The 16,941-nt window shown below is 41.7% G+C and overlaps 1 protein-coding gene across 1 annotated transcript; it reads left to right on the plus strand.

Annotated features, from left to right (window-relative positions):
• Positions 1-2,338: 2,338 nt before the first annotated feature.
• LOC141513245 (carbohydrate sulfotransferase 4-like) lies at positions 2,339-5,872 on the plus strand. The gene has a single exon (XM_074222893.1). The coding sequence runs from the start codon at positions 2,339-2,341 to the stop codon at positions 3,506-3,508; it is 1,170 nt and encodes a 389-aa protein (XP_074078994.1). The 3' UTR covers positions 3,509-5,872.
• The last annotated feature ends 11,069 nt before the right edge of the window (positions 5,873-16,941 follow it).

The following is a 16,941-nucleotide window of genomic DNA, read 5'->3' on the forward strand; positions in this document are numbered from 1 at the left end:
GGGTTAAGTGGCTTGCCCAAGGCCACACAGCTAAGTAATTATTAAGTGTCCGAGACCGGATTTGAACCCAGGTACTCCTGACTTCAGGGACAGTGCTTTATCCACTGTGCCACCTAACCGCCCCCTCTTTATTTATTATTGATGAAAGCTTTAGAGATATAAATTTTCCTCTAATGATTTTGTTGCATTTGATATGTTGTTTCATTATTATCATTCTCTTTAATGAATTTATCTATTATTTCTATGATTTGCTCTTTAACCCACTCATTCTTTAAGAATAGGTTCTTTATTAAATAGGGTCAGTTAGGTGGCACAGTGGATAAAGCACTGACCCTGGACTTAGGAGGACCAGAATTCAAATGTGGTCTCAGACATTTACTAGCTGTGTGACCTTGGGCAAGATCATTCAGGACCACCTCCAGTTGTCCTAACTCATATCTGGCCACTGGACCCAGATGGCTCTAGAGGAGAAAGTAAGGCTGGTCATTTAACACATTCCCCACCCCTACCCTCAAATCTAATTCACTTGCTTGTCATGATATCACCTTGTCATGGTCTTCTTTGAGAACACTAGAAAATACATTACCATTAAGCATAATTTTTATTGCATTGTGATCTAGAAAAAGATGTATTTCCCTGTATCCTATTTCTTCCCTTTTGAACTTCTCAACCTGTCTTTTTCACCCTGTCCCCTCCTCACACAACCAGTTAATTTCTAATCATTACCTCCCTAATCCATACCTTTTAAAGAATCACCTCCTATTCCTTATTTTACCCACCCTCTAAGAATCCTTCCCTAATCCTGTCCCCTCACCCTCTCATTTCAGTATAAATTTAGAAGACTTTTATTCTCTTCTAGTGGTATATATTGTTTTCTCTTTAACCCAGCTCAGATGAGAGTCAGGTCCCAATCTTCCACCTCTCCACCTACTTCCTCTGGGTTAGTTCTGTCTTTCATGTCTCATTTGTATGAGATAATTACTTTTTTACATTTTCCTACCAATTTTGTTTTTTAGAATCATTCCATTGAACTCAGCCAAGCGCCAATCTTTCTTTCAAATTACAATATTTTGACTTATAGGGTTTGTTAGAATCAATCTTTAATGTTTACCTTGTATTTCTCTTGGATTTTATATGTCAAATTTTCCATCGAGTTCTGGTCTTTTAGTGCCGAATGCATGGAAGTCTTTCGGTTTGTTAATTATCCTTGTTGTTGTTCAAGATGATACTCACCTTTGCTGGTTATGTTGTTTTTTTAGCGGCAGCCCCAGCTCTCATGATTTCCAAAATTTCATGTTCTAAGACCTCCTGTTTTTAAGTGGAGAAGCTGCTGGGGTTTCTGTAATCCTGAATGTACCTCCACAGTGCTTAAATGGTTTCTTTCCTTGTTGCTTATATTTTCTTCTTGGAAGCTGTGAAACTTGACTATGATATTCTTGTAACTTTTCAGTCTAGGATCTCTTTTATGTGGTGATCAATGAATTTTTTCCAATTTCTACTTTATCTGTGTGTTCTAAAACTTCAGGGCAATTTTCCTTAATAATTTTTTATACCATTGTATCAAGTTCACCTGATTTTTATATTGTCTCTCCATAAGCTGTTTTCTGGGCCAGTTATTTTTCTAATGAGATGTTCATATCCCCTATTTTTTCATTCTTTTGACTTTAATTATTTCTTGGTATCTCATTATACCATTGGCTTCCACTTGGCCAATTCTACTTTTCAGTAAGTTATTGTCTTCTTGAGTTCTTGGATCTCTTTTTCCAATTGATTCTTTTTTTCATAATTTTCTTGACTTTCTTGGATTGCTCTTTTTCTTCCTAATTCTTCCTCGACTTTCCTTATTTGATTTTTGAAGTCCTTCTGAAGTTCTCCTAAGAAGTCTTTTTGAGCTTGCGGCCACTTGGTGTTTCTCTTTGGTGCAGGAGGGCCGGTTTGGACTCCCTTCTCCGAGGATGAGCTCCGATCTTTTCTATCCCCGTGGGAGCTTTCTGTGGTGGGGTGCTTTCTGCTTTGCACGCTCACTTGTGTGTTTTATTTTATTTTAGCAGCTTCCAATGGTCACCAGGGTCCTGGTGCCCGGGCCTCTGCCGCTTCTCCCTGGTCCTTTGGCGGTCCCCCCCGGGCCCCCGGCCCGCCGCATCCTGCCCAACCGCAGCCCCTCCATTCGGGGCCTCCACGCCAGGCCGCTCTGACCGGGGCTGGTTGGGAGGGGCGTCCGCCGCGGGGCCCGGGGTGTGCGGGCCGCCCCTCTCTGCCCCCCATCCCGAGGCGGCTCCGGGGACCCCGCCTCACCAGCCGTCCTTGTCCCCGCAGGCCGCCGCTCGCGTCCCGCACCATGCGGTGGCCACCCAAAGCGCGGCTGCCGGCCCTGCTGCTGGCCCCGGCCTTGGCGCTGCTCCTGCTGCTGCGGCTGGCGGGCCCCGGGCCCGGGCCGGCCCCCCCGGCCTCCCCGCGGCGGCCCGGGCCCACGCACGTGCTGCTGCTGTCCTCCTGGCGCTCGGGCTCCTCCTTCGTGGGCCAGCTCTTCAGCCAGCACCCGGACGTCTTCTACCTGATGGAGCCGGCCTGGCACGTGTGGATGGCCCTGCCCGCGGGCAGCGCGGCGCAGCTGCAGATGGCCGCGCGGGACCTGCTGCGCTCCGTCTTCCTGTGCGACCTGGCCGTCTTCGAGGCCTACCTGGCCCCGGGCCCCCGGGACCAGTCCAGCCTGTTCCAGTGGCACGTGAGCAGGGCCCTGTGCTCGCCGCCCGCCTGCCCGCTGTTTGAGAGGGGCACCATCGTGCCCCAGGAGGGCTGCATGAAGGTGTGCGGCAAGACGCCCTTGCACCTGGCCGAGGCGGCCTGCAGGTCCTACAGCCACGTGGCGCTCAAGGAGGTGCGCTTCCTCGGGCTGCGGGCGCTCTACCCGCTGCTCGCCGACCCGGCGCTGGACCTGCGCGTGGTGCACCTGGTGCGCGACCCGCGCGCCGTGTTCCGCTCGCGGGAGCTGGTGGCGCCGCTGCTGCTGCGGGACAGCCGCGCCGTGCTGGGGCCGCAGTGGGACCGGGTGCCCCGCGAGGAGCGGCCGCTGCGCGTGCTGGGGGCCATCTGCCGGAGCCACGTGCGCATCCGCGAGGAGGCGCGGCGGCTGCCCGGCCCGCTGGCCGCCCGCTACCTGCTCGTCCGCTACGAGGACCTGGCCAGGGACCCGCTGACCCACACCTCCAGACTCTACGACTTCGCGGGGCTCCCCTTCCCGCCCCAGCTGCGAGTCTGGGTGCAGAATATCACCAGGGGCAAGGGCATGGGGAGGTCCGCCTTCCTCACCGACTCCAGGAACGCCCGAAACGTCTCCCAGGCCTGGCGCTGGGCCTTACCTCATGACCAGGTCGTCCAGATACAGAAAGTTTGCAAAGATGCCATGGAGCTGATGGGCTACCTTCCCGTATTGTCCGAGAAACACCAGAAAAATTTATTGTTGGATCTTTTATCCGCGTTTAAGAGTCCCAGTGACACTCTGGTGTAACAGCTGAGGTCAGCCCAGCTTTTGGGTCTGAACGTGTTTCTCTATGGGACCCGTGTGAGCACACATGGTCTGCGACTGCTCACGGCCTAAGGACGCTCTCCTTCCTACCCTGCCTTGGCACTGACTGTCCCCCTGGCCTGGAGTACTTCCCTCATCTCCTCCGCCTCTGAGACTCCCCGGGCATCCCCTTCTGTAGGAGGTCCTTCCTGCTCCCTCAAGCAGGTGGAACCTTCTCCTCCTATCCCCCTGGTACCTAGTGGACCTGTGTGTGAGAGCGTGTGCAGCTCATATGAGCTCCGACGATCCTTGTCCCCACCTTCATTCTCATAGATGAGTTTCAGGATCTACAAGAGGATATTCCCTGTCAGGGTTCTAAGGGGCCCTTCGGAAAAATGGGGGGGGGGATTCCCTTTATGCCATCAACCAAACACACCCCAGTATGTTTTTTTCTACCTACTGTGACTCAAGATTATGAGATGAAAATCATTTTAGTCAACCAGTTTTAAATAATTTTTGTTATTGTTGTTGTTCGGATGAGTCCAAATCTTTGTGAGCTCACCTGGGGTTTTCTTGGCAAAGATACTGGAGTAATTTGCCATTTTCTCCTCCAGCTCATTGTAAAAGATGAGTGACTTAGCCAGGATCATCCAGGCAGCAGGCTTCTGAGGCAGGATCTGAAGTCCCAAAAATGAGTCTTCCTGACTCTGGCCCCAGGGCTCTAGGCACACACTATTACCTCCCTAAGGTGGAACAATAGGAATAATTGTCCAAGTCTGTGCTAACCGAGGCCCTCAGGCAGCCACCCCTTTTGGGTGTGAAAGAGAACTAGGCTAAGGCAGTCACCTGAACCTCTCTTCTATTCCCAACCTCACCTTTGTTCTCCCTCAGGACTCATCTGGAATGCCAGACTTACTGTAGTATTTTTCAAATAACTCTGGTCCTAAACTAGTGGTAACGGACAGATGACCCCTAGGCATGTTCACTCCAGGCCCAGGGTTTTTTCTGTGCTCCATCAATGAGCAAGGTTGGGGGGACTCCTTCTGACCTCACAGCAGTATCAGTTTTAACTACTTCTCTGGTTCATTGTGTCTCAGGGTCATGGTGATTTCCAGTGGAGTTGGTGGAGAGCTCCCCCTCTTTGTGCATTCCTTCAACTCAGGTCCTCCTCTTTGAGAGGTGTATAAAAGCTGAGGCTCCTCTGGCTTAGTGTGATCCCACATCCCACATCCAGAATCTCAGAGATGCTCTCTCTCTCTCTCTCTCTCTCTCTCTCTCTCTCTCTCTCTCTCTCAGGTCTGAGACAACTTCTTTCTTTTATAACAACAACAACAATAATAATTTTTATATAGTGGTTTCCTGACACTGTGCCAGGGGCTCTGCAATGACTATCCCACAGGAGACTGAGGCAAACACTGCAGGGGAGTGTCTGAGATCACATTTGAACTCGGTTCTTTCTGACTCCAGATCCAGCACTTATCCATTGAGCCACCTAAATGCCCCAACAATTTCAACAAATGCTTTGAGCCATGATGCCCTCTCTCACATGGTTGCTTGGAGGGATTCAAGGAAGTATGTGGGAGCTGTTCACATGCAAGTTCTGATTATCTGATTTAAACAAAATATGTTGTTACCTTCTTAAGATTCTTAAGATAGGGAGACTTCAATCCTACCCATACATATGTAATACAAAAAGCATTTTATATAATAAGAATCTCCATATTAAATTTTACTCTGCTTCTTGCTTATCCTTGGACTTAGCATCCCATTGAAGTAACTGGTGATTGGAACTGTGGTACTAAGAATATAGTCTTAACAGCTATTATTTAATGGGCATCTCAGGTGAGATTCTGGCATTTGAAATTTAGAATTGAAGTCAAGATTGACATGCCCCAACTATTGTCATAATTGGATTGACTGGAAATAGCTGTTCTAGCCTCAACTCATGACATAAAGATTTAGAAACAATTCTCTACTTGCCATATTATTTTGACTAAGACCTGAAGCTGGATTCAGATGTGGGCAGAGGATGACTCAGATCTAGAAAAATGGATTCTTTGCTCAGCATTCCTTATCTTATGATGCAACAGTTTTGGGGGGTTTTTTCCCCCTAGGAAAATGGATTTTTTTTTTTTGTAAAGAAGTATCTTTAGGGGCAGCTGGTAGCATAGTGGATAGAGGACTGGCCCTGGAGTTAGGACTTGAGTTCAAATATGGCCTCAGACGTTTAATAATTACCTAGTGTGTGAACATGGGCAAGTCACTTAAATTGCCTTGCAAAAACAAAAAAAGTGTCTTTCTCTTCAATATAATTATATATAGTTGTCATATGACATTATGACTGTTTTTTGATTTCATGATGAAAATTTCTGGACTTGTTTTTTAAATAAATTGCTGTTTAAAGAAATTGTTTTAAAGAAATTGTTGTTCTTTCATTTATGAAAATCATCCTTGATAGGTTTCAGTTCCAGTGGACTGACTCTTGATTTTAAAATATTTTAGTGTGAAAATTTGTTGGTATTTGTGATATATCTCTCAATAAAAATAAATATGTTCAGTGTTCAGAACATCGGGTTGATGAAATGCATTGTGGATTATATTCATCTACCATCTAGTTTTAATAAAAAAAATAACCATTACAATATCAAATGACTTTCACAGATAATTCAAGTAAGAAGCAATTCTTACTAGAAAGGAAGAAATACACTTTTATCCAGTGCCCTTATGTGTCAATCTCTGTGCTATACATCATATAAATTTATCTCATTAAATCTCACAACAGCCCTGGGAGGTGGGGATTGTGATATCTACATTTCACAGATTTAAGTCGCTGAGCCAGGATTCCACACTTCAAAAGTGTTTGAAACCTGATTTGAACTCAGGAAGATGTCTACCTGTCTCCAGGCCCAGTACTATCCACTGTCACTTTGATGTGTCCATATATATATATCTTTTACTGTATGTTTCCTTGTAAGGGCTGGATAAAAAGAGAGGCAAAAACATGTACCCTTCCCTCAAGGAATTCACATTCTAATGCTGGAGATGACATATAAATAAATATGTGCACATAAGACATAGAGTAGATAAAAGGTGATCTCTGACAATGGGAAACTATGAAGGAAAAATTGAGGGTGTAGGGAGACTGGGAGAGTCATTCTACAGAAGATGGGATGTGAGTGGAATCCAGAAGAAAAGCAGGGAAAACTGGAAAACACTCCAGGCAGGGGATGGGGCAGCCAGGGCAAAGGCACAGAGTCTGGAGATGGGAATATAATGATCAAGGAACATTAAAGAATCCCATTAGGCTTGATCTTTGAGTCAATAGGAGGGTGAGAAAGAAAAGGTAGACAGGGACCATGTTGAGAAGGGCTTTATATTACTTGATCCTTGAGGTAGTAGGGAAACATTACAGTTTATTAAGTGTGTGTGAATTCAGGGGAAGGTAACATAATCAAGCTTGCATTTTAGGAAAATCATTGGTGGTTGAGTGGAAGATGGGTTAGAATGGGGAGAGATCTGAAGCCAGGATGCCAACTAGAAAGCTACTATGATAGTCTATGAAAGAGGAAATGAGGAACTGTACCAGAATAGTGGCTGAATGAGTGGAGAGAAAGGGCCATAGCAGGGAAGTTATGAAGGTAGAAATGACATCATTTGACAAAAGATTAGCTACATGGAGTTAGGAGATGAGGATGAGGAAGCCCACCTGGTTGAATGGGAAGTCAGTGAGGTAAAGTAAAAGGAAAATTCAGAAGATGGGAAAGATTTGTTTTGAACATGTTGAGTTAAAAATGCTTACGGGACATCCAACCGAAGAAGTCCAAATAGTGGTTGGTGTTGTGGGCCTTGAGCTCTTAAGAGAGACAGGGATGGACCGATAGATCTAGCCTTTACCTAATATCATGGGGATGATGACTGAACACATGGAACTGATGAGATGACCAAGTGAGATAATATAGAAGTGATTCAGAGAAAACTGGGCATGGGAGTGATGAGATCAGTTGGAGACAAAACTTTGTAAATCTTTTGTTTGCATAGTAAAGGGAATCTTCCTTCCTTTAACATCTAATTTAGGCTACACCTGAGGGCCTGACCTTCAACTTGATTTGTGTTACATTGTTTTTTGGTGGGGCAGCTAGGGAGCATAGGTCTTGGAAGACCACCCAAAAGAGATCCTCCCCACCCAAAAGGCAAAATCTCCAAAAGAGGGACTTGAGTCATACCCAGGTCACCACCCCCTCCCATGGACTTTGGGAGAGAATTTAAGGAGATCAGAGTGGGGAGGTGGCCCCTTTGCCTTCCAGGTTCCCGATGAACCCTGGCCAGCTGGCCTGGCCAATTCAATCAGCAACCATGTGGTCTTCTCTTAAAAATTTTTCTAAGTTTTCTATCCCTTTCTTAATATTTTATAGCTTCCTTTAATAAATCTCTATTTTCTTTCCAAAATCTGCATTTCTGAGTCTGAGTCACAATTCTTTGCGGGGCAGAACTGAACCCAAGAAACAAATCAATGGCTACAGAAGGGCCCAAGCAGGTCAGTCAATCAATAAGCAACTCTCCCATAAAATGGAAGTAGATAGCAGAGTGGATTTAAAACCAGAATTATACAATATGTTGTTTACAAGAAACACATTTGAAGCAGAGAGATATACACAAGGTAAAGGTAAAAGATTGGAGCAAAATATATTATGCATCAGCTGAAGTAGCAATCCTAATCTCAAGGGATAGGAAGGAAACTACATCTTCTTAAAAGGCACCATTGGTAATGAAGCTATATCATTACTGAACATGTATGCACCTAGTAGGATAGCATCCAAATTCCTAGAGGAAAAGCTGAGTAAATTACAAGGAGACATAGCAAAACCTTAATAATGGGAGACCTCAACCTCCCTCTCTCAGAACTAGATAAATCGAATAATGAAATAAACAAGAAGGAAGTTAAAAAGGTGAATGAAATTTTAGAAATCTTAGATATGAGAGATCTCTAGAGAAAACTTAATGGGGATAGAAAATAATATAGCTCTTTCTTGGCAGAACATGGCACCTTGACCAAAACTGACCATGTACTAGGGCACAAAAACCTTATAATCAGATGCAGAAAGGCAGAAATTATAAATACACACACTTCTCAGATCATGATGCAATAAAAATTACAGGTAATAAAGGATCAGAGAAAGATAAACCAAGAACTATTGGGAAATTAAATAACTTTATCTTAAATAATGGGTAGATCAAACAGCAAATAATAGAAATAATCAATAATTATATCCAAGAAAATGATAATAATGAGACATCATACCAAAATTTATAGGATGCCAGCCAAGGCAGTTTTAAGGGAAAACTTTATATCTCTAACTGCCTATATGAATAAAATAGAGAAAGAGATCAATGAATTGGGTATGCAACTAAAAAAAGCTAGAAAAAAGAACAAATTAAACATCCTCAATTAAATACCAAACTAGAAATTCTGAAAATCAAGGGAGAGATTAATAAAATAGAAAGCAAAAAAAAAAACCCATTGATCTCATAAATAAATCTAAGAGTTGGTTTTTATGGAAAAGCCAATAAAATAGACAAAGCTCTGGTTAATCTGATTTTTTTTTAAAAAGAGAAAAGATAACCAAATAACCAGTATCAAAAATGAAAAGGGTGAATTAATGACCAATGAGGAGGAAATTAAAGCAGTAATTAGGAACTACTTTGCCAAACTGTATGCCAATAAATTGAACAACTTGAATGAAATGGATGAATATTTACAAATATATAAACTGCCTAGATTAACAAAGAGGAAATAAATTACTTAAACCACCCCATTTCAGAAAAAGAAATTGAAGAAACCATCAATAAACTCCCTAAGAAGAAGTCTCCAGGTACAGATGGATTTACACATGAATTCTACTAAACATTTAAGGAAAAATTAATTCCTATTCTACATAAACTATTTTAACAATAGGAAAGGAAGCAGTTCTGCCAAACTCCTTTTATGACACCAACATGGTGCTGATACCTAAACCAGGAAGAACCAAAACAGACAAAGAAAATTATAGACCAATCTTCCTAATGAATATTGATACAAAAATCTTAAATAAAATTTTAGCAATGAGACTATAGCAAGTTATTACCAGGATAATACTCCATGATCAGGTTGGATTCATACCAGGCAGGCAGGGCTGGTTCAACGTTAGGAAAACACTCAACATAACTAATCTGATATCAGTAGCAAAACCAACAGAAATCATGTTTATCTCAATAGATGCTGAAAAAATCTTTGATAAAATACAACATCCATTCCTAATAAAAACACCAGAAATTTTAGGAATAAATAGTTTTCCTTAACATAGTAAATAGTTTATATTTAGTGAGAGTAAACTCAGAGCATTTCCAATATAATCAGGGGTGAAAGAAGGATGCCCATTATCACCATTACTACTCAATATAGTATTAGAAATGCTAGCTATAGTAATAAGAGAATAAAAAGAAATCGATGGAATCAGAATTGGCAATGAAGAAGCAAAACTTTCATTCTTGGCAGATGATATGATGGTATACCTAAAGAACCCGAGAAATTTATCTAAAAAACTCCCTGAGGGGTGGCTAGGTGGAGTGGTGGATAAAGCACGGGCCTTGTAGTCAGGAGTACCTGGGTTCAAATCAGGTCTCAGACACTTAATAATTACCTAGATGTGTGGCCTTGGGCAAGCCACTTAATCCCATTTGCCTTACAAAAACCTAAAAAAATAAAAAATAAATAAAAATAAAAACTCCCTGAAACAATGAACAAATTTGGCAAAGTGCCAGGATATAAAATAAGCCCACATAAATTTCTATATATGACCAAGAAAGCCCAAGAGCAAGACACAGAAATAGAAAATCCATTTAAAATAACTGTAGACTACATTAAATACTTGGGAATCTACCTTCCATGATAAGCCCAGAAATTGTATGAAAACAATTATAAAAGCACTCTTCCCCCAAATAAAGTCAGATCTAAAGAATTGGAAAAATGTCAACTGTTCATGGTAAGGTCAAGCTAATATAATTAAAATGATGATTCTACCCAAATTAAATTATTTATTCAGTGCCATACCAATCAAACTACCAAAGAGCTACTTTACCAAGCTAGAAAAAATAGTAACAAAATTCATCTAGAGCAACAAAAGGGCAAGAATAGCAAGGGAACTGATCCCCCCCCCAAAAAAAAAATGTAAAGGAAGGTGGCCCAGTTCTACCAGATCTAAAACTATACTATAAAGCAGCAGTTATCAAAACTGTCTGCCACTGGTTAAGAAATAAGAGTAATGGATCAGTGAATTAGGATAGGTTCAAAAGAAACTGCAATAAATGACTACAGCAATCTGCTATGTGACAAACCCAAAGACATCAGCCTCTTGGATAAGAACTCACTATTTAATAAAAACTGTTGGGAAAACTAGAAAATAGTATGGCAAAAACTAGGTATAGACCCACATCTCCACACCCCTATACCAAAATAAGGTCAAAATGGGTACAGGATTTAGATATAAAGAGCAGTACTATAGATAAATTAATAGACCAAAAAAAATTCTGTCTATTTGATCTATTGAAAAGGGATAAATTTATGAACAAATAAGAATTAGAACACATTATAAAATGCAAAATGAATGATTTTGCCTATATTAGATTAAAAAGTTTTTTGTACTAATAAAATCAATGCTGCCTTGTAAACCTGAGAGCCTGGGAGAATGGCATTGCCCTCTACAGTAATGGGATGTGGGGGTGGGGAAAGAGGGAAAGATAATGAGTTAATTTTGTACATGTTGAGTTTAAGATTTTTACTGAAGATGAGAGATTTGAGGTCTATTTCCTTTTTTCTCAGAATGGTTTAAGATCTCCATTTGGTGAAACAATAAGTTTGGGTATTTCATGTTTTTGAAAGTATTTCTCTATTTCGTGGTCTTGGTTTTCTTAGTATATAAGTCTCCATAGTAGGTTCTCATTATTCTTTTTTAGTTTTTCTGGTTGTGTTATGATTTCACTTTGTTCATTTGACATTTTGCTTTTTTTTTTTGTTCTCTTCCTTTTAAATAGATTAGCTAACAAAAATGCAATTTCTTCATTTATTCCTTTTGTTTTGAACTTTTGCTTTGACAGTATCATTGTAATGCCTGTTCTTTTTTGGAATCATGTGATGTATGGTTACTTTTTTCCTAGGCTTCTCATCCCCATTTTTATTCTGTATATTTTTGCTTTTAAAAGACTTTTCTTGAAAGCAAGAGATTGCAAACTTATTTTTTAAATTGAATGTCAAGTTTTGGTTTTGTTGAATTGCTTAATTTATAACATTGAGTAAGGTTTTTATTTTTCTCCATTTGTCTCTAATAATATTTCAAATTCTCTTTCCACTGTATTTGGAGTATATTATCACTTATTTTAGATTATTCTTTTTAAAGGCAACCATATTCCCACTGGTTCTTTTCTCCCAATGCTTAAGTTTTTCCTCACCCCAGCTCCTTTTTATTATTCCTTTCCCTGATTGTGAAGATTTGTTTTTAAGTTCCTTTTTCTTTCTTGTTTTTTTTTTATTCTGCTTATTAAATTTCTCCCATCCCCCTCCACCCCAGGCTTATAGAATCCTTTATTCTAATTATTTACCATTCCTATTGAGTGGAATATTCCCTCTTAAGAGTTAATATTCTCAGTGAAGTCCTCTCAGGGTTAAAAATCATTAAAACAAAGACAGACTATTACCCTTAGACTATTCTTAGGAGAGGGAGAGAGGCCTTGCATTCCCAGTCAGACACCCTCCTGATTCTGCTAGAGAGTGAAATAGTGGACTGTTTCCAGAAAGACCTTGCATTGATTCTATTAGGGAGGGAAATAGTGGAATACTTCCAGAGAAGAGACCTTGCAGTCTTAGTTAGCCACCTGTTTGATAATGGACTGTGAGAACAGTAACCTGTCTTTTCTTATTTGATAAGTGCTAGTAGAGTCCTTTAGAAAGCCTTGCATACTCAGACATTAATTCATTTAATAGAAAGTCATTAGAAATCTTCTTCTGGGGGGGCGGAGCCAAGATGGTGACAGGAGAGGATCATCTCTTAAGTGCTCTCTCTCTCTCTTTCTGATATTTCCAAACTTATAAAATAAGGACTCTAACTGAATTTTCAAGAGACAGAACCCACAGAGGGATCCAGTGAGGCAATTCTCCAGCCCAAGGTAACATGGAAAAGAACAGAAAGTCTCTGCTCCATGGAGTTGGTGGGGTGGCCCGTCAGAGTGAAGGAACTTCAGCCTCCTGGAGGCAGTCCTAGGGTGCTGGGAGCCGCAGCTCAAGGCAGCAGGGGCAGATTCCTGATCTACACTGGCGGAGCACCGGGCACAACTTGGAAGATCAGCGGGGGGGGGGGGGGGGGCTCTGCCAGAGCCAGCACATGAAGCCCAGCCCTCAGGGCACTCAGTGAGCAGCATGGCCTCTGCAGTCCAGATCCAGGAACAGGAAGCAGGCAGCGCCCTTAAGCAGGAGCCTCCAGGCGTGAGTGCTGAGCCTAGGTAGGGGAGTGGAGAGAGACTTCCGGGCTCTGTCCTCTGCCCCTGGAACAGGACTCTGGGGTTCTGACCACATTCAGATCCTGATTGCAGTCTAGGCCCCCCATAGACCAGCAGGGCCCCTCCTCCACCTCAGCCCTGTGCCAGAGGGGTGCACTTGTGGTCTTTCACAGACAAGGAGGGAAGATAGAGCCTCACACACAGAGATCCTTGTGGGGGTGGGGGTGTCCCAATAATACTCAAAAGCTCAAGAAGCACAACAAGACCAGGTACAGGCTGGAGAAATGAGTAAGCAGAGGAGAAAAAAGAGAAACCTGACCATTGAGAAATACTTTTGTCTATGATCCCAAGAATCCCAAAATACTCAGTCAGAAGATGAGGAAGCACAAGCTCCTGCATCTAAAGACTCCAAGAAAAACAGAAATTGGGCTCAGGCTATGACAGAGCTCAGAAAAGACTTTGAAAATTGAATGAAGGAGATAGAAGAAAAATTGGGAAAAGAAATGAGATGCAGGAAAAACATGAAAAAGAAGTCAGACCCTTAGTCAGGGAGACCCCCAAAAATGCTGAAGAAAATAACATGTTAAAAACCAGCATAGGTCAAATGGATAAAACTGTTCAAAAAGTTATTGAGGAGAAGAATGCTTTAAAAAGCAGAATTGGCCAGATGGAAAAAGAGATAAGAAAGCTCTCTGAGAAAAACAAATCCTTCAGATATAGAATGGAATTGAGGGAGGTTGCTGATTTTACAAGAAATCAGGACACAATACTTCAAAACCAAAAGAATGAAAAATTAGAAGAAAATGTAAAATATCTCATTGAAAAAGCTGATATGGAAAACAGAGTCAGGAAAGATAATTTAAAAATTATTGGGATACTTGAATGTCATAATCAGGAAAAAAGACGACATCATTTTCAAAGAATTACTACAGGAAAATTTCCCTGATATCCTAGAAGCAGAGGGCAAAACAGAAATTGAGAGAATCCACTGATCTCCTTGAGAAAGAGATCCCAAAAAAACAACCCCCAGGAATATTATAGCCAAATTCCAGAACTCCCAAGTCAAAGAGAAATTGTTACAAGCAGCCAGAAGGACACAATTTAAATATCATGCAGCTGCAGTTAGGATCACACAGGACTTCTCAGCAACTGCTGTAAAAGCTCATAGGGCTTGGAATATAATATTCCAGAAGGCAAAAGAGCTTGGAACACAACTGAGAATCAACTACCCAGAAAAACCGAACATCCTCTTCCAGGGAAAAAGATAGACTTTCAGTGAACCAGGGGAATTTCAAATGTTCTTGTTGGAATGGCCATAGCTGAACAGAAAGTTTGATCTTCAAATACAGGACTCAGGTGAAGCATAGAGAGTGGAGGAGATGGGTAGAATATGAGGGACTTAATGATAATGAACTACATGTATTTCTATATAGAAACATGATACTGATAATACTCATTTGAACCTTCTCATTTAATACAGCAGGTAGAAGGAGCTTTTTAGATGAATCACAGGAGAGAGCTGAATTTGAAGATATAGTGTAAAAATGGAGTCACTGGTTAAAAGGGATATGTAATGGGAGAAAGTAAAAGGAGAGGTGGAATAAGCTAAGATATTTGATATAATAAGATTTTTTTTTATTACAATGAGCTATTGAAATGGTATGGAAGGGGGGAAGGCAAAGGGGAATGAAGGAACCTTTGCTCTCATCAGAGGTGGCTAGGAGAGGAAACAGCATATATACTCAATGGGTTATAGACATCTGGAGTAAGAAGCAGAGAAGTGGGACAGGGGAAGAGGAGGATGTGGGTGATGGAGAAGAGGATGGACCGTGAGGGGGAGAGTGGTCAGATATAGCACATTTTCTTTTTTACTTCTTGCAAGGGGCTGGGATTGGATGGCCTGTCCGGGACCATAGGGCCAGGTGGATGCTGGGCCTAAGGGGTGGTATGTGGGCTCGGAGCCACTTGGCCTCAGGGCTGGGGATCTGTCTTCTGCAGCACTCAGCTACCTTACAGCATATTTAAGAAGAGGGACAGAGTGAAAGGACAGAGAAAATAGAGTATAAGGTAATGGGAAGTATGAATGGAGGGAGTTGTGATCAGCAATGGCAAAGGTGGAAAAATATGGAAGTAGCTTTTGTGATGGACTTACCATAAAGAATGTAATCCACCCGCGACAGAGCTGGAGGCACTGGAACACAGACTGAAGCACATTTTTTTATTATTATTTTTTTGGGGGGGGTTGCAGGGCAAATGGGGCTGGGTGGCTTTCCTGGGGCCGCACAGCTGGGTGATTGTTGGGTGTCTGAGGCTGGATTTGGACCCGGGTGCTCCTGGCTCCAGGGCCCGTTCTCTATCCACTGTGCCACCTTGGCTGCACCTATTATTATTATTATTATTTTAATTTTAATTTTTTTCCCTTTCCTTTACTTTATCGCTCATACGGGTCTATATTTTTTTGGGGAGGGGGTATTATGTTTACTCTTAAGCAAGAATATTTTAGTAATGTATAAAAACATCATTTGTGCAAAAATAAGAATAAATAAAAAATAAATAAATAAACAAAGAAGTCTTCTGATACCCTCACCATCTGGATGGTGAGGTAATATTTTATGAAAACCTTTTATTCTTCTCTTTGTTGCTGGGTAGATTTTTCACGTAAAGATTGTAACTCTGAAAACCTTAATCAATCAGATTGGAATAAAGGGGGCTAGGGAGGGAGGAATTGTGCTAAGTCATATAATCTTGCTTGACTGTCACCTTGGGGCAGCTCCTTGATCTTCACTACCTTTGTGAGACTTGGAGTGTGCCCTTTTCTTGAGAAAAGCCAAAATAGGGGTGGCTAGGTGGCACAGTGGATTGAACAGTGGCCTTGGAGTCAGGAGTACCTGAGTTCAAATCCAACCTCAGACACTTAATAATGACCTAGCTGTGTGGCCTTGGGCAAGCCACTTAACCCCATTGCCTTGCAAAAACTAAAAAAAAAAAGCCAAAATAAACTTTCCTTTTTGCTCAGAGGAGTCTCTATATATTTTTTTAAAGTGGATTCTCATCCCACATAGTTTATGGTGGGTTGGCCGGGTATCTTATCCCCCTCCCTGAGACTCTCTTGGGCATAAGCACAAGCAGGTACTATGCTGGAATGTTACCAGCAGTTTGTGATTTAGTGCCCAGGCAGATCCCTTGAGGAGTGAAGGAAAGAACCCTAAGAGAGACTTAGCTTGAGCAAAACCAAAAGCCAGAAGACCTCTGGAGGCAAGACTCCTAGGGGACAGCATAGGAACAGATCTGAGGATGGCACCAGGTTCTATAAGTTTGTGTTCAGGAGCCTAGCAGGTACTAGGTGACTCTATTCTTGTCGCTTCCAATAAGGGATCCAAATCTGCAGGTTGGGTTCATTTGGGGCAGAAAAAAGGACAAGAGTGGAAATATTCCTTTTGAACTCAGGTACTCCTGACTGCAGGGCTGGTGCTCTATCCACTGTGCCACCTAGCTTCCGAGGTCTTCTATTTAAGAAGAAATTATATACGTAAATGTAACACAAGCATGAATAAAAAATGTACACTGGGATTTTGAAATTATATGTATAATATATATATATATATATATGTATATATATATGAAATTCATGGAGAATCTTATTTTCTTTGTTTTGAAAATAGAAGTGTATTTGGAAGAAGAGATAATAAGCTTATAAAGCACAGATTTAGAAGAGATTTGTGTGTAAAAGATACCTAATTATAATTTTAACTTTACAAAACCCATTGTTTTGTTTTGCTTTAAGAGAATGAGATGTCAGCATGAAAACTTTATGTTTCACACAGGTTAAGGATTTTTTTTTTTTTAGGTTTTTGCAAGGCAAATGGGGTTAAGTGGCTTGCCCAAGGCCACACAGCTAGGTCATTATTAAG

Source organism: Macrotis lagotis, chromosome 1, assembly GCF_037893015.1.
Source record: "Macrotis lagotis isolate mMagLag1 chromosome 1, bilby.v1.9.chrom.fasta, whole genome shotgun sequence".
Lineage (NCBI taxonomy): Eukaryota > Metazoa > Chordata > Mammalia > Peramelemorphia > Peramelidae > Macrotis > Macrotis lagotis.